At 41.5% G+C, this 27,907-nt stretch overlaps 3 protein-coding genes across 5 annotated transcripts in view; 1 reads left to right on the forward strand and 2 right to left on the reverse strand.

The window, feature by feature from the left end:
- gria4b (glutamate receptor, ionotropic, AMPA 4b) overlaps positions 1-9,341 on the forward strand; it is an 83,001-nt gene extending 73,660 nt beyond the window's left edge. The window contains exons 14-16 of one of the 3 annotated variants that reach the window (XM_077547139.1): positions 563-677; positions 5,151-5,288; positions 8,273-9,341. In XM_077547139.1, the coding sequence (XP_077403265.1) occupies positions 563-677; positions 5,151-5,288; positions 8,273-8,437 (418 nt within the window). In that variant the 3' untranslated portion in view covers positions 8,438-9,341. Of the gene's footprint in view, positions 1-562; positions 678-5,150; positions 5,289-8,272 lie in introns of those variants that run through there. The other 2 variants (XM_077547140.1, XM_077547138.1) reach the window with 2 other exon arrangements.
- Positions 9,342-10,253: 912 nt separating this feature from the next.
- LOC144036468 (14-3-3 protein epsilon-like) lies at positions 10,254-17,939 on the reverse strand. The gene is made up of 6 exons (XM_077547154.1): positions 17,664-17,939; positions 13,993-14,192; positions 13,808-13,914; positions 12,471-12,677; positions 12,254-12,390; positions 10,254-11,277 (listed from the first exon to the last, which is right to left on the reverse strand). The coding sequence occupies exons 1-6, from the start codon at positions 17,725-17,727 to the stop codon at positions 11,225-11,227; spliced, it is 768 nt and encodes a 255-aa protein (XP_077403280.1). The 5' UTR covers positions 17,728-17,939; the 3' UTR covers positions 10,254-11,224.
- Positions 17,940-18,546: 607 nt separating this feature from the next.
- Positions 18,547-27,839, reverse strand: LOC144036465 (adapter molecule crk-like). Its single transcript, XM_077547152.1, has 3 exons — positions 26,995-27,839; positions 24,492-25,090; positions 18,547-22,694 (listed from the first exon to the last, which is right to left on the reverse strand). The coding sequence occupies exons 1-3, from the start codon at positions 27,212-27,214 to the stop codon at positions 22,560-22,562; spliced, it is 954 nt and encodes a 317-aa protein (XP_077403278.1). The 5' UTR covers positions 27,215-27,839; the 3' UTR covers positions 18,547-22,559.
- Between the last annotated feature and the right edge of the window lie 68 nt (positions 27,840-27,907).

Raw genomic sequence — 27,907 nt, forward strand, 5'->3', positions numbered from 1 at the left:
ACTTGACTTACAAGTGTAGCAACACATTCCCTCGCACCGGTATATTTTCTTTATCCTATTTATTATTTGTTATGCTAGTAGGTTAAAAAATGATCCAACAAACAATTTATATCATTTACAACTTTAATATTATTGCTTAAAAATTTTTTTTTTTAAACATGATCTATAATGACCTGTCCCATGTGTCTGTTCAAAAATAATAATAATAAATGTTGCCCACCTCTGATGTAAGTCCACAAATGCTCGTCATGCTTCAAACAACTTTGAACGCTCGCATTCCAAAATGTGGTCCCAGCAGAATACGGCCGTTCCAGATAAGCGATGCGGCCCCGGGCGGGGCCCCACGTATACACGAATATGTCTGTTGTACTCACGCCGCCGCAATAGCAGACATGTCGCACAAGTGGGGCCCCTTCCCGGCAGCGCCATGAGGTGCCCCTCTTTACGGGGGCCACATTTTTGATTGAATAACATAAGATAACATGTCCTATGATGTTATTTATGTTATTTCCCCTTCCTCCTCCTCCCCCCCCCCCCCCCCCCCCGACCCTTTGGTTTGAAGAACGCCGGTAAACCTTGCCGTATTGAAACTGAGCGAAGCGGGCGTCTTAGACAAACTGAAAAACAAATGGTGGTACGATAAAGGGGAGTGCGGACCCAAGGACTCGGGAAGTAAGGTCAGTCCATCAGGGGAGCCTCCACGTGTTTTTTTGTCTGTCTTTTTGTGTACGCTGTCACTCGCCCGCCTGCGGGTGGCGCTGTTGCGTTTACGAGGACGCTTAAAATGAGACGCGTGACCGGGGCATGACGGGTACGAGGCATGGCACAGCTGACGGAATGTCACCTGCGGGGCATGCTCGGACCTTAGACACGTCAGTTTTTCTCGCACTCGGGATGCATGGAAACTCAATCGTGTGGGGCGGGGGGGGGGGGCAAGTAGCGGAGACCGGAGCTAGTTGTATCACTTTTTATACTTTTATATATTTCTCGGAATCAATACATCGTATATAAACAATATGTATACCAGATGAAAGACCAAAGTCTTAGTTGTATTTTTTGTATTCATGTCATTTTCATACTTTCTGCCAGTGCAGAATTAGAAGTCATCAAATAGAGGGAGTGAACATGTGACATGTTGCCCCACCATTGGGTAAGTTGTCACACTAGATGGGGTAAGATGTCACACTGGATTTTGCAACTAATAAAACAAGGACAAAATGATCTTCTTTTTTTTTCTTTTTTCTTTTCTTTTTTACAGCCAGAGCAATCTTGAAAATTGACCATAGTCACCAAGCGAACTTTCACTTTAAAATCTTATGAAATAGATTAAAGTCCTTAGGAACTGCTGGCATGGAGGTCACAGTTCTCAGCCTCAAATGCTTGTTTTGCTTAAACTGGAAATTGAAGTTTTAAATTGAATTTCAAAAAATAAAGCATTTTAGTTAATGGATTGATGGATGGTTCGTCATGAAACTTAAACCAGTCCTGACACGAGGGCATCCTGTAGTTCCTGGAAAATCAATTTTTAAACAATGAAACAAAACTAACTTCCTCACTCTTCAGAGTCATCATCTGAAGGGCAATTTTGGCATATGTAATTTGCATTTTTCATTGGCCCATTCTTTGCATATGTGACAACATACCCCGAAATGACTGAGACAAGTTGCCCCAAACTACCATGTTGGCGAATACTAGCTTTAGTTTAAAGTTAGCTTAAGACGGCGCAGTGACAAATGCATGACAAAATGCTTGAATCTCTCCTCTAACAAGTCCACATGATTTGCTACTAGCATTTGTCTACGTATGTACGACGCCTCTTTCAAAATATTTGAAGTTGAAATGTTTTACTTTGGGTTGTCCAAAACGGATAACTGGCACTCATCTCAGCTCACAATGTGCTATTCTCGTCTCGGACAGTACACAACCCCTTGACCATTTATACGAAGAAAACTAGTATTCCACTTTTTCGTTGCGCCCTCTGGTGGAGAAGAACATTTCAATGTGACAACTTACCCGTGATACAACTAGCCCCGGTCTCCTCTCATTTTTGGTGTCAAGGGGAACAGGAAAAGATCACAGATACAACACAATCACTATCACTTCGATCAGAGTTTTGTTGCAGATTACTCATCACATGGGAAAAATGTTAAATCTGAATAAATACATTTTAAAAAGTGCCCGTAGGATGACCCTTAGCAAATAGCACGTTGCTGTCAATGGAAACAAAGTGACGTGCAAAAAATTTAAATACATTTTTTTTATTTTTTTTATTTTAACAAGACCGAGCATGACAAGCAGTTTTTTTTTTTGTAAAAGGGATTCATTTGACAAGATTTAAAGGACAAGATTTAAAAAAAAAATGAGTCTGACAGCCAAGGTAACTTCTGGCAATCGGCTTATCATATTCATACAAATCGTCACAGTCAGGCGGAAACTTTGTTTTTTCTCTCACAGATTCATACTATTGGTCTGTCTTGTTATTTTTATGCATTAACCGATTTAAAGTTTTGAAAATAGTTTGAGAACAAATCTATGAACTATCTGAGAAGTGTCGTAAAAAACGCCTCTTTGTTATTCTACGGGAGCCGTGCAGCATGATGTCACCTCAAGATTGAAAGTGGCCATGTTTGTTTTTTTTTTACACTGTGAAGATAAACATTTGATTGAGGCTGTTTTGTTCAAAACGAATTGCCGTAATGCAAACACATTCATTTCCGTCGATTGTTTTGGATATTTGAACACTCATGGCTCTAAGACCTTTGGGAAAATGTTTGGGAAAGATGACATCACCATAGTCGAAATGTGAAGTATTAGAGCGGGGTTATCAAACATACAGCCCACGGACCAGAACCGGCCCGTCAAGAGTTTCAATTTGTCCCATGAGGACACAGCACACACAAAGTGCAGTTTTTCACGCAAATTGTGTTGTTGCTCATTTTGTCCACTGGAGGGCACACTGACAATCACTTAAATGACATTCTGAAATGTGGCTGATGCAAATATTACGCGCTCATTTTTGTTAAGAAAATTCAAATTATTCTGCATTAGAATAAAAAATAAATGGGAATATTTTCAGAATGTAAAAAAAAAAGAATACAAATATGTTTACCTGTTAGCTTATTCGGCCATGAACAAACTGGTCCGGCCAACTTGAGATCAAAATTAGGTGAAAGTGGCTCCTGAATTAAAATGAGTTTGACACCCCTGTATTAGGAGGCTTTTTGATTTTTGGGGTATCAAATAATCGATTTAACATGATTTGGGGGTGGTGATGGGGTTGATTTTAACACTTTGAATTATTATGCTAATATGTATAATATAATATTTATGTTAAAATGCGAAAAATTTGGCCTCAAAATACTCAAAATGTACGTCGCAAATGTCAGCATGACAGGCAGTTGTTTGTGTCAAGGTGACGCGCGGAAGCGTTTCAATTGACGGGCAGGACAATCGTATCACAACTGCGAACTTGTGAGCATGATGGGTTCAAAGCATGGCGCCGGCGCCGCGTTATCAGATGAAGAATCGCGCTGACTGAACGGCACCAGCAGGGGGCATGCGAGCACTTTTGACACGCTTGCATTTTGGTTTTGCGCACATTTGCGACGCATGCAAACGACATAACGGAAGTGCGAGCGAGCGTGACCAGCAGATGTTTGTGTCAAGGTGTGAAAGTGTTCAGGGGGTTGGTTTGATAAGGCGGAGCAAGAAAAGATGAAAGAGAAAGCGGCTCATGTCAAATTGTTGGCAGTTTGGAATTCCTGCTTCATTTTCAGTCGTTTGGCCGCACTCGGAATTTCAAATGAACTGAAGCGCTCCATGTTTGCGTGACAGCAGTGTCGAGTAGACCAAAGTTTGAAAAATAAGTAGCCGAGTGATGATGTAGGATGACATTTTAAGGAAAATATGGTTACGATATTAAGTATTATATTAATATTACTGTAAATGTCTATTGGTAAATACAAAAAAAAAGTAGCTTCTAAAAACTTGGAAATGGTACTCAACAGTTTCAAGCAAAGTAATCTACAATGTATTTTTCTAAACACTAAACTTTGTATAAACAGGTCAATTGAAATACTTGAAACGATTAAAAAAAAATGTAGTCTGTAAAAACATTTACATCCAAAGGCTAAAAACTGGAATCTGTAAAAACATCTAAAAGCAGAAGTCTGTAATCACTTTTATGTTTTTAAGTTAGATTTAAAAGCTCAGAATTGCAAAAAGTGCAAAAAAACAAACAAAAAAAAAGTCTTTTTGTTAAAAATAAAAATCCAACTTGTGTGAAATGATTATTTAGCCAAAATGCTAGAAACATTTGCATCTGTAATAACAGTTAAGAAAAAAGACATTTACATGTAAACACTAAAAACCACAGTCGAGCATGACTGTTAAGTCGATATCAATACTCACTAAACAAATGCTAAAAAAGTTAGCCTGTAAAAACGTCAAATTCTAAAAACTGTAGTCTGTAAAAACACTTAATATTTACGTCTAAATGCTAATAGCCGCAAAAAAGCAGTTTGAAATTCTTCATGCTGTAAAACAAAAAATGTAGTCGCTAGCTACATTTGACCACTTTTAGCAGTAGTCCAAAAAAAACGTTTAGCTAAACGTAGTATGTTAAAACATTTACTTTGAAATGCTAAAAACTGTCATTTAACAACATTAGCATCTAAAAGCTAAGCGTGTAAAATTATAACCGTAAAAGTACTCCTGTTAAGTATTCTGGATCGGCGAAAACAGGTTAGCTCAGCAATAGCTAGCTAGCTGGTAGGCTACGATACAATACAGATGGATTTACTGTTAAAACGTTTATATGTAAACAATACGAACGGTAGTCTAACATTTGTCTGAATGCTAAAAACGGTCGTCTGTTAAAAAAAGCAACATTAAGACTAAATGTAAGAGTTACAAAAATGCCGTAACCACGTACTGAAGCTACGTTGTTTTGTATTTCTGTTTGCGTTGAATGTTTCTAGCTAGCATGGCTACACGCAGTACGGTTAGCCTGTTGACGAGCGTGAACATTCTCACGTCTGTGCATGTTTGTGTTTGTTTGCATGACACGGCGGCCCACTTCTGCCTCCACACTAACACTTGTGCTTCTTCTCCCCCCCCCCAACCCCCCCCCCCCCCCCCTCCCACACAAGGACAAGTCGTCACAGGCCCTCAGTCTGAGCAACGTGGCCGGGGTCTTCTACATCCTGGTGGGGGGCCTGGGCCTGGCCATGCTAGTGGCCCTCATCGAGTTCTGCTACAAGTCCCGCAACGAGGCCAAGAGAATGAAGGTGGACCCCCCGTCGCGACCCCCCGACAGCCCCGCCCCTAGCCCCCCCGCCCCAAGCGCCATCGTCCCTAACGTAGCCCGACTTAGCGAGGCGTTCAGTGGCTACGGCGCCAATGACGACGCCGACGACGTGTAGTCCGCTTTCTCGTACAAGACCCCCGACCCCACCCTCACCCCATTTGACCCCGACTAGCTCCCCTTTCAAGGCGACTGTAAGTGACACCCGCTCGTACACACTTGACCCTTGACCCCGCGCTAGCCATGCTATGCTACGTGCCTGTGGTGACCAGTGGCTTCGTCCGCCGTGTGCTCTTGTGGCGTCCTGGTCTTTTCTCATTTGTCCGTAGGACAAGAAATGGCCACTTGTGGAAAGTCATTTATTCCATATGCTACTAGTCCACCAAACTCTTTTGTGCTACTAGTACACTCTTTGTCTTCACTATTAATGCAGTTTAACGCACTTTGAGACCAACTAGGGTGCTTACTAGTATTTCCCGCCTCATGCCTTTTACTATGGGAAGACATTTCTGTGCACTAGTAAAATGAGGTCGCACTAGTAGAACCACTTTCTTATCACTAGTAAGATTTTTTTTTTACACTTTTGCACTAGTAGACGAACAGTAGCATTAGTATGTCTTACTAGTTTTTTCCACTAGTGTATGACATTTCTGAGCACTAGTAGGAAAATTGTAGAGTAGTGATGTTTTTTTCCACTGCAGTTCTTTGACAATGTTGCACTAGAAGACTGTCATAATAGTGATGTTTTTACGCACTAGTAGAACGGATGCCTTTTCTACTACTATAATACATTTCTGTGCATTTGTAGAATGCAAAAGTGCACTAGTGCCACACTAGTTGAAGGACAAGGGTGCACTAGTAGAACGAGTTTTTTTTTCACACTTTTGCACTCGTACACTAGTAGAGGGTGCATTTTAGAGCATATGTCTTACTAGTTTTCCCACTTGTGTATGACATTTCTAGTAGAAACATTGTCTTAAGTTACTAGTGATGTTTTTCCACTACTGTAGTCTGTGCACTAGTAGAATGGTGGGGGTGAACTAGTAGAATGGCTGTCTGACACAGCCGGCTGTGAAGACATTTCTGTGACAATGGCGCACTAGTCACTTCTAGTGCATGTTTTTGCCACTAATGTATTTTGCGCACTAGTAGAACCAACGTCTCGTTTTTTCTACTACTAAGTGAAATTTCTGTGCATTAGTAGAATGACAAAATTGCCATACTCATGTTTTTTTTTTACATATCTGCGCACTTGTCAAAAGACAAGGGTGCACTAGTAGAACGACTGTCTTAAAAACTGTGATGTTTTCCCCCCCCCCACTATTGTCAGCCATTTCAGTGCATTAAAAGTACAACGAAGGAACGACTGTCATACTAGTGCCCCCCCCCCCCCCCCCCCCCACTTCCCACTCCTGTCTGGCATTTCTGTGCACTAGTTAAAGGACTGTCTTGCGAGTGATGCTCTTTTCCACTACTTGAACTGTCCCCCACAGTACTAGTTATTTTATGTAGGATTCGACTGATCCCAAAAAAAAAAAAAAAAAAAAGCTGAATTCAGCAAGGCTACTAAATAGCGATCTTATTGCTTACATTTTCTTTTTTCGACAACAGTCAGGGCTCGTTATCTAGTGGCGTTTAAGCTCGTTTACATGGTCACAAATTGGGTGCTTTTCATTAGACAACTGCTGCCTATTTGTCCCGCGTGTCTCTTTGTGTCCCCCATCAAGCGTCCGAAAGCGTCTTCATTAGCTGGCGTCAGTGTGGCCAAGTCGGCTTCCCAGTTTGGCCATTCCAGCCTGCAACTGTGCAATCATGGCTGCGTTGCGATGTTGCAGATGTTCCCTTTATTTCCCCTTGAAAGCAGATTGGAGTTTTGCGTGTACATTTTTTCTTCAAAAGAACAATTTTGGTCAATTTATTCTTGGATAGGCAGGATGGCTCCGATTTATTCTAGCGGCTTTTGGTGTTTGTTTTCAAAGTGATCTGCTGCCTCCTGTTGGTCAATTCCAATCATGACAAAACAAATCTGGCCTAATTTTAGTCATTACATAAATATTATTTAGAACTAACATTTTCTCGCAAATGTAAACGCTACTTTTTACCTATAAACAGATTATTATTATTTTTGTTTATATTTGTGGCATATTTAAAAACTTGCAGGAGTCAAAACACGTTTATTAATGGACATGAAAATAAACTTGTTAAAATGCTAACAAGAGTAGTCAGAGGCGAAGCTTGCCATCAAGCAAGGCAGGCAATTGTTTGGGGCCCAAAGGTTTTTGTTTTTTTGGTTTTGTTTTCCTTTAAAACCAAACAAAAAACAAGGTTGATTATTTATTCTTTTTTGTAAATGATCATGAACAGTACTAAAGCTTTTATTTAAAAACAAACAAACAGGAAAATAAGGCGTTTTTTTAATACCCATATGGCTTTTTTTCTGACAAAAAAAATACAATGACAAGGCTATTATTTTATTTTATTTTTTTTAATGACTATGTATAATGAGCGTTTTTTTAATGTATTGTCAGATGTTTAAAAACAAAGCAAAACAACCATTTATATGAAATATTTTATTAAAAAAATAACATTTAAATAAGGCCATGTATAGTAAAGCATTTATTTTATTATTTATTTATTTGATGAAAAAAAATTATATAAATCTTAAGTTAGGCTTGAAATATTTCTGTGAGTCTGTTGTGACAAGTTTTATGACTAGCAAACCATAAATATATTGTCTGTGAAAACAGTTATACCGTAGTATACCGCTCAAAAATAAATTTTGCTAGTTGTTAGCTTGGCTATTTACATAAGTAAATGTATGCCAAGTAATAAAAACTCATTTTCTTTTTCTTTTTTTTTTTTTTAAATATGATAAGTCTGTTTTTTTTTTCTTTAAACTCCAATCTGCACTTGGAGCTGATGAACGTTCTATGTTTTCACCTTTTTTTTCTTTTCTTTTTTTTCCAGCTGACATTTACCGAAGCCATGAGGAACAAGGCCCGCCTGTCCATCACGGGCAGCGTGGGCGAGAACGGCCGCGTGCTGACACCCGACTGCCCCAAAGCCGTCCACGCCGGGCCGCCCCTCCGCCAGAGCTCGGGCCTCGCCCTGGTCTCCTCGGAGCTCCCGTGAAAGCCAAAAACCTCTCAAGTGCCTTACATTTCCAGGAGCAGGGGGATGGACAGCAACACTGTTGAAATCCCAATGAGGCTCGGAAGCACTCCGAGGGGGACACCTGGGATATGATATCATTATTTATGATAAGTGGAAACTGCTTTTTGGATCCTTTTCCCAAGAGGAGACGTTCCAAGGACTCTTGATATCAACAGGCGAGAAACGTCGCCCAATTTCCGATTTGTATCCATACTACAAATAAAAAAAGAAATCTATTGATATTGAATACAGGAAACTGTGAACATAAGTAAATATGTATATTGAGTTAGGATGTACATAAGACCGACCGTGCTTGCTTTTTAAACCATGTACAAAGATTGTGTAGTGGCCACGTTTGTTTGTTTTTTTCCGTTTCTAACGGCAATAATAATAACAAAAAGGTAGCTGCCTCGTTAATCGTTAATTGATCAATTTCAAAGATGAATGTCTGCCCCCTTTCTCCTTAAAACCCGCACTGTGTTGAGTTCAAAGGCAAAAAGATTATCTGTGAGGTGGAAATATAACTATTTTTTCATTCTTTATTTTTTACTACCAAAAATAATCAGGAAAGAAAAAAAAGTCAAGTATTAATCTTGTAGATCTTTTAGTCACGTTTGTGTGTGGAGAGTCCAAATAATAACGGCATCAGATCGCCCGCCATTTTCTCTCTTAAATGTGGTCTGAAACATTTCTGTCAAAGTGTGTGTTGGAACATTTAACGAGGGGGGAAAAACTGCAGCAGGTGGGCAGCTGCAGTCTTTCCCATTTTCGCTCTCATTGCCTTTTTGTCCTCGCGTCCATCTTCAAACTTGATGACATCTTCGGGTTCCAATTGTACGTTTTTATTTTGGATATTTTTTAAGTAAAAACAAATCATTCTAAACAGTGTCTTGTGGTTATTGGACTTTTGTGAATTAGATAGGGGCGCACCGATCACACTTTTATAAAAACCTGACCTGCCGATCTCAATTTTTTTTCCCCCTCATAAACAACTGCATAAACCTTCGATATTCAAATTTTTTGATGACGTCATAAAGTGAGCACGCTCGTTTTCTCAGGTTGGGAGGGGCTCGTGCTTGGCGAGCAGAATGACCTAAAATTTCTCATAGGAGTGGCGAATGGAGGAAAATACCACTTTGGTGATGTTTTGGGTGAGGCATTAACATTTTAACATGGCTAAAAGTTCCCCAAAAGTTGATTTTTCACATTACTGTCCCTTTAAAAATACATCACCATGTATACTAAGGCTTTTATTATAAAATATATATAAATAAATAAAACTAGCCATGTGTTTATAAAAAAAAACATGTATACCCATTGAGCCATAAGGACGTGACGGACGTGTCTTCCATCTTCCTTATGGGCTTTAAGTTAGCATTTTATTGGGGGGGGGGGGGGGGTTAGATCACCAGATGCTGCTGCTCACCGCTCCATCGGGATGGGTCAAATGCGGAGAATGAATTTTCCCCCACTTAAGTAGTGGGTGTGACAATCGGTGGTACTTTAACTTTTAACAAAAATAAATGAAAACACCCTATATAGCCTGGACGTAATTTGAATTCCTTGTATAAAAATATTATATATAAAAAATACAAATAGTTTGAAATAAAAATCGAATTGAAAAAATTCAATTCATTTACTAACTCCGTTACTTTATTAAGCAAGTAAGTGAGTACCTATAACAAATTCCTTTTTTAAAGTCATGTTCCCAGCACTGCCAAATAGTCAAGACGAGCAGGGAGGCGTTCCCAGCCAGCGCACTGCCGCCCCCTATTGACCACACACCAGCAGGACATTTTTTTTCAGTTTGAAGTTTAATGTTAATTCCATGCCGTGTTTTCAGTAAGAATACAGATGGTACTTGTGGCTCCGGTGACAACATCCAGTAGTACAAATCAGATTCACGTAACACACACACCGACCGGGAGGAAGAGGAGAAGGAGGTCAATGGCGAGGAGGCGAAAGAAGAGACAAGTAAACCTGAAGGAGTCGGTTGGGGGAGGGGAGTTAAGATACAGCAGGTCTCCATTTCCCAAACTTTTTTTTTTCTTTTTGTCCCTGTTGGGACTCTGTGCCCATGCAAAACGGTTTTATGATACAATCCATCAAGAGTGTTGGGCCTCACACTACTCACGACATCATCAGCTAGTTAGCGCGACTACAGAACCCTGCCTAGAGCGCCACGGTTGGTCCGAGCGGACAAGAGCAGAAAGGCCAAGTTCTGCCGTTTGTCATGATTACAAACTCAAGAAAAGAAAGAAAAAAAAAAAATCAACAAAAATAAACAACAATGAAACCTGTCAGAGGTGATTCGATAAAGAGGGCACTTGAGTTGTTCTGCGCTTCCCTTTTTGTTGCGTCTCTCGGCGACACCGCGCACTCACCTTTTAAATAAAATCTTGCGTGTGTGTGTGTGTGTGTGTGTGTGTGTGTGTTACAAAGACAGGCAAGCAAACTTGGCAACAACATGAAGCATAAAACGAAAATCAAAAAAGAGGACGTGGACCTTAAAGGGCACAATCTTGCAAACAAGAGTCATCAGGAAAAAAAAAAAAAAAAAGGGTAATCAAATAAAATAAGGATATCGCCCCAGCTTGATGGGTTAAACCCAGAGTGGGGGGTCTTTTGATGAGGGCGGAGGGAGTGAAGGGGAGAAATGGAGGAGAAAGACTAGTGGGATGGACAAGTGGAGGAGTGCTGGGATGAGAGTGGGGGGGTGGAAAGAGGGTTGGGGGGGGGGGGGCTCGTGGCGTGCCGTTTGGGGTCTCACTGGGCCTCTTCCTCCGCTTCCGGCGGTGCTTCTGTGTTCTGTTCGTCACCTGAAACAAAAAAAAAAAAAAAAAAAAAAGGGAAAACGTCAAACTTCGCTTGTTGGGGGAAAAAAAACAGACGACAAACACGTGTTCAAAGAGTAAGAGACTAAAACGGACACACAAAAGAGAATCAGAGACTGACAGACGCACAGAAACAGAAACACAAGAATGAGAAATGATAAAAAAAACAGATAGACAACAAGAGACACAAAAAAAACTAATCAAGAGACAAAAACACACACATTCACAAATGAAATGAGAAGAACACACACAGAGCAACGAAGGCTCGAACCTGAAAGAATGGCACAGATACACGCGCTCGAAAACACCAAGAGTGCGACAGACGCACGGTGCAGGGTGACGTGTCAAAGTGTGCGCAAGCACATCGCTGGTGAACGCTTCTCATTGTGACATTAACCAGGAAAATGCCAACAAGCTTGGGAGGGGTTGCCATGGAGACGGGGGGGGGGGGGGGGGGGGTGATTCGGCGCTAACAAAAGAAGAGAGAATCCAGGAGCTCATTAGCACCGGTGTCTGCCACACACACACACACGGCTAGCACCATTTTTGTGACAGGTCGTCGTTAATGAAGTGCGAAGTGATTGGACAGCAAAGCAAAGACATTTTCCGTTTGGTGAAAGATTCGATAGCGAGTGGGGGGGGGGGGGGGGGTCGTCGCTACTTCCTAACACGTGCTTAAAAAGGGGATTCATTTGATGGCGTGAAGCTAGCAAGGAGGCAAGTTAGAGTTGAGAGGTCGCCAGTCAAGGTGTCGGGGACGAGTAAGTTGAAGCAACGCAAAGGAAGAGGAAAGACTTACAAAACGAGTTTATTAAGGAGGGAGCGAGAATGAGGATGTGTCCCCCTTTAAGAATCTACGAGGAAGAGATGACAGGTTAGAAGGGGGCGGGGCCAACCAGGACAGACAGGAAGCAGATCCCGCGTGTGTGTGTGGGGGGGGTTTAACGGAAGCGCGTCTCACCATCTCCCTGCAAGTCTGAGGTCCAAAGTGTCAAGTTGTCGCGTAGCAGCTGCATGATGAGCGTGGAGTCCTTGTAGCTCTCCTCGCTCAGAGTGTCCAGTTCGGCGATGGCGCTGTCGAACGCTTCCTTCGCCAACCTGCGGCAACATTGGCCATGCGGGTCAGAACGGCCACGCGCACGCAACAACAAAAAAAGAAAGAAAGGTATGCGAGGTACCTGCATGCGCGGTCGGGCGAGTTGAGGATTTCGTAGTAGAAAACGGAGAAGTTGAGCGCCAGGCCGAGGCGGATGGGGTGCGTCGGCGCCAGCTCGTTAAGGGCGATGTCGCTGGCCGCTTTGTACGCCACCAGGCTGTTCTCGGCCGCCTCCTTCCTGTCGTTGCCGGTGGCAAACTCCGCCAGGTACCTGTGGTAGTCTCCCTTCCTGCAGGTGGCAACGCACGACCCATTTATTATCTATCACAGCTATTTTTTTTGAGAACCAATTAGGGTTGTCGCTATAAAGTCATTTTTTTTATTTTTTATTATTGATTATCCTATCAAATAATCAAGTTATCACCCCCCCATCCCAAATACATATTTTGTTGATCCATTAAGGTGAGTCGAATTGAGTGGCTGTAACTTCTCATTCCTTTTTATCTAATGCTAAACTGTTAGAAATCGCAATTAGCATGCTAGCGATGACCATTTAAGGTAAACAAACACTAACCACCATTTTGTTCACCAATACCAACATTATTAATAGCGTCTTAAGTAGGGGTGCACCGATCAATCAGCCGACCAATTTTATCGGCCCCGATTTCCTTATTTTGGGGTATTTTGCCGATGTCTTGCAAATAACCATTCAGTGCCATTTTGCTGCAAAGGAACTATGTTGTCATGAGTTAAGGAGTTTCAATTGACGAATGTAGATTTCCAGGGATCTTGTAACAATTATGAACCTCGGGTGGCCGTCAATGACTCAAACCTAGACTGAGGCCAGGCTCGGTCCACGTCCCCCCGCGGGGCAACGCTGTAGTTAAACATGGCTTGGGTGCAATCTCGTTTCCAAGGAACTATGTCGAGGTCACACTTCGAAGGAACAACTTCATTTGTCAGGAAGTAGTGCTGTCACTATCGATTATTTTTAGAATCGATTAATCAACTTATCTGATCCATTTTAGTTATGTTCAAATGTCCATCTTGTCTTCTAATTCTTAAGACACAGTTTTCTTTTTAAAAAGGCAAAAAAGATTTTTCTTTACCTTTACTAGTTTCAGTCATTGCTGTTTATTTCATACTTTGTATTCATATAGTGATTAAAAAAGGGGCGAGAGGGACGTTGGTGTTGTACTTGTTTTCCAAAGTTTGCAAATGTCTTCTTCCATGAAGGACTACATGAAATCAGAGGATTTGGACTATTTAAATTTTTTAAAAAAAATGGCTCCAAAAGATTACTCATTGATTAAAATAATTGTCAATTAATTTGTTAATCAATTAATTTTGACAGCTCTAGCTACAAGAAAGTTGTTAAACTCTTTTCAACATCATCGGGCATTTAAAAACATGACGTACATTTTGTAGTAGAAAACCTTGGACTCTCCCGAGGTGGAGGCCGGGATGAGGTGCTGGTCCAGTACTTCCAGGATGTCTTTGCAGATCGAGTTCAGCTCTTTCTCTACCTGCACGCACGCACGCAAACACGCAAGCAGGACGTGAGTCATCTGGAGCAACGGCGAGAGTCAAACGTGCGCTCTGACCAGCTTGCGGTAGTCCTTGTACATGGTCAGCTTCTCCTCGCTGGCTTTGCTCTCCTCCTTCTGCTCCAGGCTGCTGATGATCCTCCACGAGGCTCGCCGCGCGCCGATCACGTTCTTGTAGGCCACCGACAGCAGGTTGCGCTCCTCCACCGTCAGCTCCATGTCCAGGCTCGCCACCTGCTTCATCGACTCCACCATTTCTGACGGCGCCGAGGCGGGTGGGGGGGGGGATGGGGGCAAAGTTCAATTAACACGAGCTAGCCGCGCTTGTTCGTAGGATGGTCGCCGTTAGCGCCCGCGTCAGCCACTCCATGACAGAAACGACAAACAAACGGTGATCTGGAAACGTGCCCGAGGCGTTCCTGTTAACAACAGCAAGTTTTGTGTTTTTTTTTTGCCGACGCAAGCATTTTGTTAATGGAGCTGGCGAATTGTTCCGAGGTGCGCGCGGGGGCAAGCCATCGACGAAGTTGGCGGGCTGCTGGGAAGCGGGCCAGTTTCGCTTTCAGCGCCTCAAGGTGATTCACCGAAAACGGATGGGAACAAATGGCTGCGGCATCCACACATGAAAAGTGGCACCAAAAACAACATGCAAGACTTCGGCGCGTCTCGTGAGATTTTCCTGTCGTTTCATTTCAAGCGTCTTTCGAGAAACTCTTTGATGGATTGTCAAAGTGACAGACTTCATCAACCCGCGCCACATAACTGCACTCGTTCAACGCCATTGGACGTTTTTTCATGACTTGCAAGAATTCAGACATTCAATCCAGGTACATTTTTTATTTGTGGTTTCCTTTTTCACATGGTAGGGTGAAGGAGACTGAAAACAGCGGCCACTGAATGCACCAATATTACATTTATTCTGTACATTTGGACACTTGAGGTGCGGAACTTCCGTTCTTATTTTATAATACACAATAGTAAGTTTTGAAGTTCTAGACTTCTAGTAGGCTTTCATGGAAGGTTTATGATTTGAAAGTTGACAGGAGACACCTCGTTTCAGGTTTCAAGTCAGACTGAATGCTTGAGAAAATAAAATAAAAAATCCTTATATTGTGACTGCGAGGTAACTTATTTTTTCAAGGCTTTCTTCACATGTATTTTTTTGGACAGCAAAAAGCGCAATTAAACTAATCTGTATTACATAACATTTTATTATATATTCATGTTTTGGTCTTAAAAGACCACCAACCAAATGAAATGAAGCATTTTTCACCTAAAATTGCTGCCTTTGCAATTTGAAAATGATGTTGATTTGAAGTAAATTAATTGTTCAACCCTAATTTCACACTATGGATATTAAACTATTAAAGTAGGGTTCACAGAAAGGTTTTAAACAAGGGCTGAGGTTTCAATTGAGGTTTTGAGAAAAGTGTTTTTTGTGTCAAAGAAAGACTGGTTAGACTTTGACGTAAGGGTTTCGAGCCTTGGTTGAGGTTTGTAATTTGGCTTTCAAATCATGGTTTCCAAGTCAGAGTTGGGTTTTAAGAAACGGTTAGAGTTTCACATTTCAAGTAAGATTTTCAAATCAGACTTCCATGACACGATTAGGGTTTTAAAATTTGGACTCCAGGAACAGTGTATCAAAGTCGGGTTTCTTGTCAGACTTCCGTTTTCAAGCCAGTGTTAGGGTTAGAGATAGACCAATAAGCTTTTTTCAGGGTCGATACCGATTATTGGTAGTCAGGGAGGCCGATAACCGATATTTGAAGCCGATATACATTTGCAGAAGAAAAAAAGTTGGTGTCAATTTTTTTAAAATAATAAAATAATAAAAACTCCAGCACTTGACTGCTTACATGCCTTCAAGGACATGTTTATTAAACAGATTTTGCAAATATGTAACATGGTTAAAGGTTTTTTGTTTGCCATCTGTTATTGAACCAACTATAATGTGGGCTTCCGCACACCAAGTCCCAAATAGCCGCTAATTTGCTAACTGTTAGCCCGCGGGCTAACCATTTCACCCACACGCTAACCCCCGCGATAACTCCCGAATAGCCGCTAAAAAACGGCTATTAGGTTAGCCCGCAAGCTAACAGACATCAATTTGCGAGCTAGCTGGTTAGCTCATGGGCTAATAGCTGCTAATTTGGGCTAACCATTCACCTGCACAATAACTACCAAATAGCTGCTAATTTGCGAGCTGTTAGCTCACGGCCTAACCGTTCACCCCACACGCTAACCCCGGGATAACTCCCAAATAGCCACTGAAAAAGGGCTATTACGTTAGCCCGCGAGCTAACGGTTAGCTCGTGGGCCAATAGCTGCCAATTGCTGCTTATTGGCTTATTGACTGCACGAGCAACCAATCAGAGTCAACAGCCGCCGACTCAGAGAAGACGGAGGAGAAAAGCGCGCGTCAGAGCAAAAATAACAGTTTTTAATATATGGGCTATCAAAACAAAAAGAAGAAGCCGGTGCCGATATTCATTAAATGCTGAATATCGGCGCCAATTGGTTTCAAATCATAATTTGGGTTTGGGGTTATAAAAAAGGTTAACGTTTCAAATTATTTATTTTAGGGTATCAAGGGTTTACGTGGTCACGTTTCATGCTCACATTAGTTTTTTTTTAGTCTGGGTTGTAGTGGGTTTCAAATCATGATTTGAAACCTGAGTTAGGTTCCAAGCCAGGCAGGGTTAATGTTCTAAATAATGGTAATGGTTGTAAAATGGGGTTTAAACAGCAGGGCATCAAAATAGGGTTTCAAAATGAGGCTTCTAGCCAAGATTCGAATGAGGGTGGGGGGGTTAAGGTCTGTTTTAGAGTTTTCAGTCATGGGTTAGGGGTATCCCAGTTTTGGGGCCACTATTGGGGTCCCAACATGAGTAAGTGTGACTGTAAACTTTTATGGGTCAAATCAAATGCTAATCAGGAGCTGTTAACCCCCCCCCCCCCCCCCCCCCCCCCACCCCAAAAAAATCCTCAGGCACTAATTAGCATGTCGATGCTATGTAGCCAGCTAGCTCAACGCATCCAGTCTACGTTGCAACACGCCCACTCCATTCATGAAACTTAAATTAGCCTGACAGATTTTTATTTTATTATTTTTTTAATAAAAAGCGTCGAACCATCAAATGTGGTACTTGATTAGGACGAAAAGCAGCCTCCCTCCCCGATTAAACCACTTGACGAGGGGCGGTGCATTTTACGGTGAGTTCTGACAAAGAGTGCACATTTTAATAAATAAGTCCATCAAACCTCCTCCTTTGATAACGCATGTCGTGTTTTGACGAGGTGGAGGTGAAACGTGTAGCCGTCTTCCGCGAGCAGAATTCGGCGTGACGAGGGCGAAGAAAGGCTAGCATGCTAATTAGCTCACTCGGTTAGCGGCTAATCAGCTAGCTACTCACTGGGGAGGGAGGGGGGGTTCAATTACCATTTTAAAACGTTATTAAATATGCAAAATGGCCACGAAAGAGTGGGTTGCTTATATGATAGCGTCGCTGTTCTTCCCCTGGTCACGAATGATTAATTTGTACCATTTTAATAGTCCATTCCAATGAATATATGTCCGCCATTTTGTTTCCACAGAGCCCTGCAGATCCATGTGAAGCGGCACCAACGCGGAGGGGGCGACCCGGCCAGGGAGGAGGGAAGCCGGCGAGTTCATACCTCGAGCGAGGTCGGACCCCCATCCCTGGGAAAAAAAAAAAAAAAAAACTTACCGTCGTATCGCTCCGCTTGCTCGGCGAGCTTCGCCTGGTATACTGCGTCCTGTCTGTCCGCCATGGTGCTGGGCTAATGCGGTGGTGGCGGTGGAGGTGGAGGGGGGTGCTGTTCGAAAAAAAGGAAAAGTCCCGGGGTGGGGGGGAGAGAGAGAAAAGGGAGGACTTGACGGGCCACTCGGTGATTCCTGGCGGCGGAGTAGCAACAAGCAGCGCGGTCCCACGATAAATATGGCGTCGGAGCAGCATCCGGGAACCCGGCGCGTCTCCACCCTCCTCGGCATGAAACGAGTGCGACACTCCCCGCCATGCACATGACCAGGCTGCGTTATGAAAGTGCTAAAGCAAGCGATAAATGTCGTTTTAATGACGCAACGCCGCAACGAGTGAATACGCCAAATGAATTCAAAGAAACTCTACAATTCGGCCGTCGTACTTCACAGATATATAGGGGTTAAATGGAAGAAGTTGGTAATTATTGACGACACTGTGCCAACTCTTATCAAGGTACCGGGCATTAAAGTGGCTGTAAAATGCGTGACGTCTGGTTTTTATGGTTAATTAAGGGTCAAATGTGAACGTATGTGTAAAAAAAAATAAAAATTGCGAGGAGACGCTTTATAATTCAAATCTAATACGTCAGGTCCAAGAAGTTTTCGTGACGTCATGAATGCTGTTTAGTTTTGACGTCACCAAAAATTTTATAGCACGGGTCAGGGTGTCAAATAGGGTATTTAAGCCAAAGTTAGGGGTTCAAGCCTTGGTTAGTGTCTGTCGAAGTTTTAAATCACGACTTCATGACAGTGTTAGGGAATAAAAGTAGATTCAAGCCAGCAAGAAAATGGAGGGGACACCACCAGGGAGAAAAAAAAAGGTCAAACTCTTCATATCTTGGTACATTTTTATTGACTAGGTATATTAACACATAACATCATACAGAAAAATAAAACATAACTTGAAATATACTTTCATAACACTTTGACATAATGTACAAAATAAAATGGAAAATCTTACATTTTGCTTGTTTAATGGTCCTTTAACAGTGGTGTGGAATGGCACGAAATGTTTTTTCCTCTCTTTTTATGGGGGGGGGGCAAAGAATTTCGGAAGGAGTGAAGGGATTAAGGTGCATGTTACCAGATTCATAAGTGGTTTCTTCAGCATTCACATGAGTTACAATAATGCAACAATCCCATTTAAGATGTTTGATGCAAGGCTACAATAAGAGTTTGGTTGTTGTTGTTTTTTTACATGGGTAAAAAAGACAAACATTTAAACCCCAAAACAGACAGCATTTAGCAGCATGTTTATCTCTGGTCTAAAATATACAAAGCAGTATAAAGGCCGCACCCGGGTCAGTTTAGTCATTAAGATCATGACAAAATTGTAAATTCTAATTGTATTTTTTTTAGTGAAAGGTATTTAACAAAGTAAAAATGAGACAAACGCTCAAATGAAAAAAAATAATAATAATTAAAAGCCTTTTTCCTTGTAAAATGGCCATTTTTATGTTTCCTCTCTTTCAGTGGAAAATGACAAGTTTACTTTTTTTTTTATCAGGCGTATCCTCACAAGATGGCTTACTTCAGATAAAAGACTTTCGACATAGGTTACAAACATATTTGTAACGTTTTTACCGAGTTGGAAATCACTGCGATGAGTTGTAATGAGAATAAATGCTGAAAAATTCTAATTGTAAAATTGTGATTATTCTCACACCATCTTTTCTTGCCATGAAATGACTTGACACAGAAAAAAATAATAATAATCCCCCCCCCAATTTTTGTGACTTAATTCATTTAGAAATACTTTTCTTTTTTTACATTTCGACCGCTCCTGGGGGGTGGGGGTTGGGGGGGGGCGGGGTTCTCATAAAATCGTGTAATCTCATTTTCTTAAGACATTTGAGTAAGATTCAGATTTTTCCTTTGGAAAAAAACAGATTGTAATTTTTTTTCCCAGATTTTTTTCCCTTCTAAAATAGTTTTTGTAATATTTTAACTTGCTAAGATTATTTTTAGGATTTATTTTTTTTACAACTTCAAAGCCACACACACACACACAGTTTTTGTAATACAGGTATTTTGACTTTCGTAATTATGACTTATCAAAATTGTGACTTAAGTTTTTTTCCCTTGCGAAATGCAGTCTTTTCCCCACATCTAGTAACAAACTATCTTGTATTTGGAAATACTTTTGTTTAATATTTTTTTCCTCAATGACGTCTTAATGATTTATAATACTTTTGGTGTTGTTGCTACTGCCCTAACACTCCTTTGAACAATTAACCAACCTTAGAGTAAATATTCGCGGCACTAATTTAAAATTCGTTCAGAAAAACGTTTGTTTTTAAAAGGTTGGCCGAACATTAATTTAAACACATACTAATTTGCTCTTAAAGCAATACTGACTGGCTAGTTATTCAGGCCGCTCGCTCGTTTAGTCTGCTCTTGTGCAAATAATCTCAACGTCTCACAACGCCAGACATGCTAACAAACCAGTTTGCTGCAATACATTGCATTGTTCCACCGACATAGAAAACGTCTTCCACTTTGTTTTCGGTGCGACTTTCATAAGACGTTAGTGATGTAAAAATAACTCAAGACACTACAAAGGGGTGTAATAATGTAGCAGCATGCAGGTTTTTGAGAGTGGATTTTACGCTGACAGTTGGCTGAAATAGTTTTTTTTTTTAGGAACAGCTTAATAGGACAAGTCTGCAAAACTGCAATTGACATGTATGATTTGAATGCAGCGCAACTTGCCGCTCATTTGTAGTGCAGCTCGTATTTGGGTTCAGAAGGTTTGTGGTTCACAGTCTTAACGTATTAACATTTGCAGATTCAATTGTGTTGTTTAAATTAACACACACACACACACACACACACACACACACACAAAAGGTAGCCTCAGAAGCTGAGGTCAAGTTTTCTTGTTTCAATGTTGCTACCGAGCCATGACTTTTGTTCATTTTAGCATTGTGAGCTAACACTGGCTAGCTAGGATAGTTACCATAACTCGACTTGTTTGGGTTCTGGCCAAATGAGGGATTGATTGGCATTTGACTACATTTCCTTGATTAAAATGGAGGAAGACAATCTACGCTAAGTTTGGGATCGCACGTCTCATTAGCGCTATGCAAGTTATTGGCGGTCATTTGGGTGCTAATACAAGTTGACAGAAGACTGACGTTGGGTTTCGTATATAGTGTTCCCTTGCTATAAGGCGGTTCACTTTTTTGTTGCCTCAATGTATCGCAGATTGTTTTTTGCGCAATTCTGTATCCATTCTTTTTTCCTTTTTTTTTTTACAGTAATTAACTATTTTATCAAATTTATGATGGTTGAGAATGTTTAAACGAGAGAACTGTGAGAAAATGTCGCAATGAGAAAAGTGTATTTTAGAGCCTTAAAACATTTATAATAAATGTAAATCCTGAAGCTAACTATTTTGCGGACTTCATTTATTGCGGGTATCTTTTTTTTTTTTTTTTTTAAACCTAACCCCAGCGCAAAACGAGGGAACACTGTATAGAGTCACAAAGAAATCTTACACCAATATCCATCAGTGAACTGCCAATACTTTCCAGATTGGTTAGCGTAGCAAGCTAATGCTAGCATAGGTGTATGTTAAGCATGGCCATTTCCGTGATCAAATATTATGGAAGACAGCAGGTAATAAAACACAGAAGCCTGACATTTGGGTAAGTTCTAAATTCTTACATCTCGAGGCGTCAACCCATAACACTTATTTTAACGTAGCGAGACAAACAATTGGCTAGTTAACCCAACTTGTTTGGGTCGTCCGGACTAGGGTAGGTTATTAACCACATTTTATTGATCAAATATGAGGGAAAGCTAGGAGACGCAAAAGGTCCAGTTCACGCATCTCTTGTCTTCACCTGAAATTTGGCAAAAAAAAATCATATTTGGCATTGAAAAGATTTTTTTCTTCTTTAAATTTAGCGTAATGAGGTAACGCTAGGAAACTAACTCTACTGTATTTGTTTGGCATTTTGCACAGCTTTCATCTTTGCTAACAAGCCACAGAATTGTTAAACACAAGACTAAATTTTGGCTTTTTTTATATTTGGTGTCACAAAGGAAGAAATTTAGAAAATGTTCTGATCATTTCTGTTAATGTTAGCATAGTGAGCTAATGCTAGGCAGCTAAAACAGATAAGACTTTTTTGGGCTCTGGTCTCACTAAACATGGGCATTTAATTACATTACCTTGATTGATGAAAATAATTTAGTAACTCTTAATAAATGCTGTGAACTCCTCTTTCCATGCTATTGTTGTTTTAAGGAAATAATAGCTGTTTGTTAGCATGGATGTAGCGCGGCCTACTCTTCAGACCTGAAGCGAAGTAGCCATCCAGTTAGCATTAATCAATTCAAGACAATTGACTATCAATAACGGATCACCCAACCCTAAGATGAACTTGTAAACATTCACTTTTTGGTTTGCACATGTAATGAAGGATTAATAGGAAATAACAGGCACAACCAAGTTGCTGTTTGGATTCACTATTCATCAAGGGGGAAACGCAACCTAAAAATAAAAAATAGTTTCATTCATATACCTTATTAATAATAATTAAAAAAAAAAACATGTACAAAAATGAAAGTGTTATTGTCTCGTTTTGACTTTTAAAACACGACAAGCAGAATAATCAGGAATATTTTCCTTTTTGTCATTCTGCTGAGCTCGGCGTCCATGGAAAAAAGGCGGCGTTCAATCTAAACTCGTCCCCGTTGGCCTCGAGGGCCTGCGACCTGTTTAGCTCGTAGGTTTGCTTTGTGTGCTTCTGTAGTTTTTTTTTTTTTTTCTTCTTTCGTTCCCCACCCAGACCAAAAATGCGCAAGAGGTGGAACGCAGGCGTTCGAGCATTTCTCAGCTCTCGTCGTCCGGGTGGGTTTGTTCCAGCAGTCGCACGTGGGTGAAGGGGAAGTGGCCGCGCTTGCCTTTGCACTCGCCCTCCCACTGGCCGTTCACGTTGATCTTGGTCACTTTCACCATGTCGCCCACCTGGGGAAACCACACAAAAAAAATAAATAATGAAAGATAGACAGGAATTACACACACTGATCATTTAAAAAAAGAAAAAAGAAAAAAAAAAGTCGGTTTGGGCCAAGTGTAGAACTGATGGGAAAATGAAGCTTCATGAAGCCCCTTTCCGATTGTGCTCTCGGTTTAAAGACACAGGCTTGTGCGATGGAAATTGGTTGAATCTAGAGAAGTAAAACTAATTTTCCCATTATAAACATATAGGGTCACACCGTAAAAAAACAACATAAAAAATAAAGAATTAAGAAATAAGACGTAATCTGCTGCAGTTTTACTTAACGGTTCAGACTAATGACTGATTTTTTCTGGAATCTGTATTTCTCTCATATTTTACTTGTAAAATTCAGTTTTTGTTTTCATAATTTTGGGACGTTTTGTAAACTTTTTTGCGATTTTTAAAATTTTATTTTTACATTTTTAAACATATTTTAACCTTTTTTTTGCAAATCTATTTTGGATAAAAAAATATTTAACTTTATTTTCATAAACCTTTTTTTTTTTACTAGTAAAATTATGTTTGTAATATTGTTTACTTTATTTTACATAAACTTTTCCTTGTAAAATTATGATTGTTTTTTAGTAGGTTGACTTTTGTTCCTGTAAAACTAGACTGTTTTCTTGCAAGGCAGTATTTCGTTTTAAAAATATGAGACTTTATTCCGAAGCTTTTCTCTTCATAAAATAATGCATTTTGTAATATTTTGACTTTTGTTCTCATAAAACTTATTTAAACTACACCTTTTTCTAAAAATAATACTTCAACTCAATAAAACAATTCCCCCCCGTGAAAATAAATGACCATGAATGTCATTTTGTTATTTTACTCTTGAGTTTTTCCAGAATTTTCATAATTATGACTTGATAAAATGATATCTCTAGTTTTGTAATATTTAGACTTCAGCGTCATTCTAGGATTTTTTTTACCCCCCTCAAAATCCACTTTATTCTCCTAAGAGTCTTGACCTTTTTCTTGAGCATGACTATTATGGTAATATTACGATTATTCTCATAGTGTTCCGCTAATCGTTTTCAAAATACTGTAAGCAAAACGTGCATCATGCAACATGATTGCAAGGCCGTTGGCTAAATATCTGCTTTCGTGCTGATGCTACTTCTTCACAAATAATAAGTCTGTCTAATCATCCGTAAATCGACACGATCACCATCACGGTGTCATGTCGCCGGCAGACAAAATATGTTCAAGTTGCAGACCGCGCGCACTTAGCAGTGTTTGATTTCACCATTACGCCACCTGAGTGAGTTATGCTCTCGGGCCGCGTCCAGTTTAATCCTCGGTATACGTCACTGAATGGCAACGTAATGATCGGGCTTGTCAGACTGCGACAGTACCTCAAATCATTTTAACTGCAGAGCTCATAATGACACGGTGAGAAATGAGGAATTGAGAGGTGGCTGTATGCAAAGCAGGAGCAGGAGCGGGTCCAGGGTTTTATGACAATCTCTGGATTTGTTTAGTTAAATTGGACAATCTCCCGCGGCACATTAACACAGGTTGGGAAATCACTTGTCGACTTGCTGAACTATCAGCTCCCAGAATGCTTTGCTCCCGTTACAATGTACAGAGTGTTGCATTCATGCGCTCGTCAGCTCGCATTTGTAAAGCCACTTTTGTGCAAGTGTGCGCAGGCGTGACGAGGCCATTTAGCGGACAACGCGTTCTCGGCTGAGGCAAAGGAGGACAACGGTGAATGCCGGGGATGGCCCGGGTAGAAAAGGGAAACAACAAAAAAATGCTACCTCCAAAGCCAGTGCCGTCTTGTCGTAGGCGTTGGGCACCCTCTTCTGAATAGCCCGTGCGTACACCGGCCCGTTCTGTAGGTTAGGGAGCTGGGTGGCGACCACCGGTTGGGCGTACTGGCCCGGGTCCCCGGGGGCCTGGGGCTGACCAGTTCCATCGGCGCCGGCAGCAACGCTCCCGACCTGACCCCCTTGTCCCGTGGCCGCCACGGGGGCTCCCGGGCCGGCCGCCGTGGGCGAGGCGGGCCGGTACTTCTCCACGTAGGGGACGGGGATCATCCCGGCGCGCCCCTCCAGGTTGGCGGCGTTCCACCACTGCTCCTCAGGCTTCTCCAGCACACGCAGGATGTCACCCTTGCGGAACGGGAGGTCCTCGTCGTCATTGCCGAGGAAGTCGAAAAGCGCCCGGACGAACTCCGCCTCCTCCGTCTGCTGCGGGGGCGCGCCGGCAGAGGAGCTGATGAATCCCATGTGCTTGGATTTGGTGATGGGCTCGATGAGAGTGGTGGTGTCCAGGTAGTGGATCTTGTAGAACTCCAGCAGGGCCGGCAGGGCCTCGAACTCCTGATCCCCAATACGAAACCGCGGCGGAGCCATGCCTGGCGAAAGAAAGACAGCTTGGTTAATTATGCACACGGTACAGAAAAATGAGACCATGGGGGCCGTTTTTTTTAAATGTTTTTATTTGAGCTGTCAAACAATTACATTTTTAAATCAGATTAATCACATCTTAGAATTTGATTAATCACGATTAATGGCTTAATTAAAAAGGCTTTTTATCCACATTTTTCACCCACCAAATTGTGTTGATTCTTTCGACATTTAACGTTATGAGGACGTCTTCAACGCTCATCCTCTTTCCAATCAGTGAATTACTTGCATAATTTAAAAATGGGGGGGGGGAAATTACCCCAATAGAACAAATATTCTCAATGTCATATGCAAACATTTATGAAATGCTTTACTTTAATGCTTGTAGTTATGTTTATTGCTCAAACTGTGCTACCTTTAACGTAACCATCCGCTGTCAAGCTAAAGAATCATCCGCAGCCAAAATTAATAGTGTGATTTTTAATTAATTTTAAAACAGCTAACTGGCCAATTAATCCAGCCAGTCAATAGCGCGCCGCAGAACAAGCAAATAAAAGACATTTTGGGAACACCCATCCACTCTCCCTGTTACATTAACACCATACAGGAAACACAAGATGGTTAAATCATTACAAAGCGGAAGACGCCCAAGAAAAAGGGCAAATGTTGTTTCATAAAAAGCCGTAAGATTCAGAAGCCAGGCTGTGCGAGTGCGCGACCAGGCCGGATGACAGACATTCCACAGAGGCCAAAGTGAGCAGTCATCCCCCGACACTCCTCCCCCGGTTGTGACAGCACAGACTGCCCAGTCCCATTCAAAAAAAAGGAAGAAGCTTCCAGGAGTCAGCAAAGCGGGCAACCCAGCCCACATCAGCCTTCGAAAGATTCATTCATTCATTTTTATAGCTAGAAACGGGCTACACCCTGGTCTGGTTGCCAGCCAATCACAGGGCATTCCAACCCAGTGCGACCAAACTTCCTGTATCCAATGTCCAACTTTTATTACAATTGAAATAATTTTCAAAAGTATGACTTATGAGTTGCTTTTTTTTTTTCCAGGTTCAATTTAAGGGCACAGCAACCACACTTTGAAAATAGTCTTTAGCTTTTATCAGGTTTATTTCAAATGTACAGGTGTTCATAATTAGAAAATAAAGTCTTAATTGTAGCTGGTTGTCGGGTGGGGTGTTGAGTCCAGAGCAACCAAACTGCATTCATGTGCGCTTATGTCCCACTTTAGTGCATACTCTAACTTTAATACAATTCTAAACATAATTTCAGAAATTGGACTTGCTTTTTCAGCATCAATTTAAGTGTGTGGCTCTTCCCAATTTTAAAATAAAGTCTCGATTTGTTTTGCTGGGGTGTTTAGCCCAGCATAACCAAACTGCATTTAGAAATTCACTACTTTAGCATCAAGTCTAACTTTAAATACAACTCAAAACGCAATTCCACAGATGAGACACATGATTAAATTTTGTCATGTTGAATTCAAGGGTACGGGTGGTCACAATGTTGCTTTTTCTTCCTACATTTGTACAATTAACACTTCTTTTCACTCATGCGATGTAGGCTACTTGCTAGGTCCTAAACGCACCACAGCCTTAACGCCGCCCCTACAACTTCTCATTTATATTAAACTAAAGTAGCTGTAGCGTGTTTTTACAAGAGCCGAATTCTAAAACACACACTCCAAAAACATAATATTCATATGCCTCGGGGGTACAGTGAAGGTCCGGTGGTATTACGTCGCCAAACAGGTCAAATTGGACTTTCCACTATGGCGGTTTCGTTCCGAAGGCGGAGCGACGGGGGCCACAGCCTTAGCAAGTCGGACGGCATTTTTGAAATAGTTCCACTAGATGAGGAAAACGGGGAGTTGAGGGCACAAAACACAAGGAAGAAGCGTTACCTGAGCCGGAGAGTCGGTTGTTACTGATGCTGTTGATGATATAATGGGACACTTTGGAGTTCTCGGACACGGACAGCACGTAGTCCCCCGGGCTGGTTATGGAGTCCCTCACCAGGAAAACGCCGTGCCTCTGTCCCTGCAAGAGAGAAACGGCTTCCTGGCGGCTCAGCCTGCCCCAGTACCAACTCGCGCGGTCTTCGGCGTCAAAATGACCGGCCATGACTGAACGATGAACACCCCGAAGCCCGAGGCCCTATTCCCCCCCTTCGCCTCTCTTTTATTATCCGCAACTCATACAAAAAACTTTGGGTCAGGGACGCTCCCCCGGCATTGAAAGGGGGGAAAAAATGGTGCGCTATCACGACTTGAGGCGGGTTTTCGCGAGCAACGGAGCCGCGCGGAGGCTTTCTACGTTATCGGAGAGAGACTAAAGGCTTGTAGACGAGTGTTTTGTGTGATAAAATGACCCAAGAAGCGCCCAAACTAATGTGCAACAAGAAAACTCCCAGACTGAAATGGCGGATCTAGGGAAAAGTTGACCTCATCTACCGGAAGGGATGCCTGGTCAATGGGAAGAGGTGCGTTCGCGGGCCGAGAGAAACGTCGGAAACAACATAACTGATTGAAATTCACCTTTTGCACAATACTGTATGGACAAAAAGATATTTAATAAATAAATATGTAACGCATTTTTAGTAATAGAATTTTATAGTTGACATAACTAAGCATAAATATTTTCGTGACAAAAATATGTAATTTAAATTTTTGATACTTTGACAACTAGTAAGTGGTGCGTTCGGGACCCTCACGGAATATCGGAAAAACCGTTTTCACATATTTGACTGTTTAAGTATGCATAATGATGTACAGTATTTGTACGAGCAATGTGTTTTAATTGTTTAAAATATTTTAA

This window comes from Vanacampus margaritifer, chromosome 16 (assembly GCF_051991255.1).
Source record: "Vanacampus margaritifer isolate UIUO_Vmar chromosome 16, RoL_Vmar_1.0, whole genome shotgun sequence".
Lineage (NCBI taxonomy): Eukaryota > Metazoa > Chordata > Actinopteri > Syngnathiformes > Syngnathidae > Vanacampus > Vanacampus margaritifer.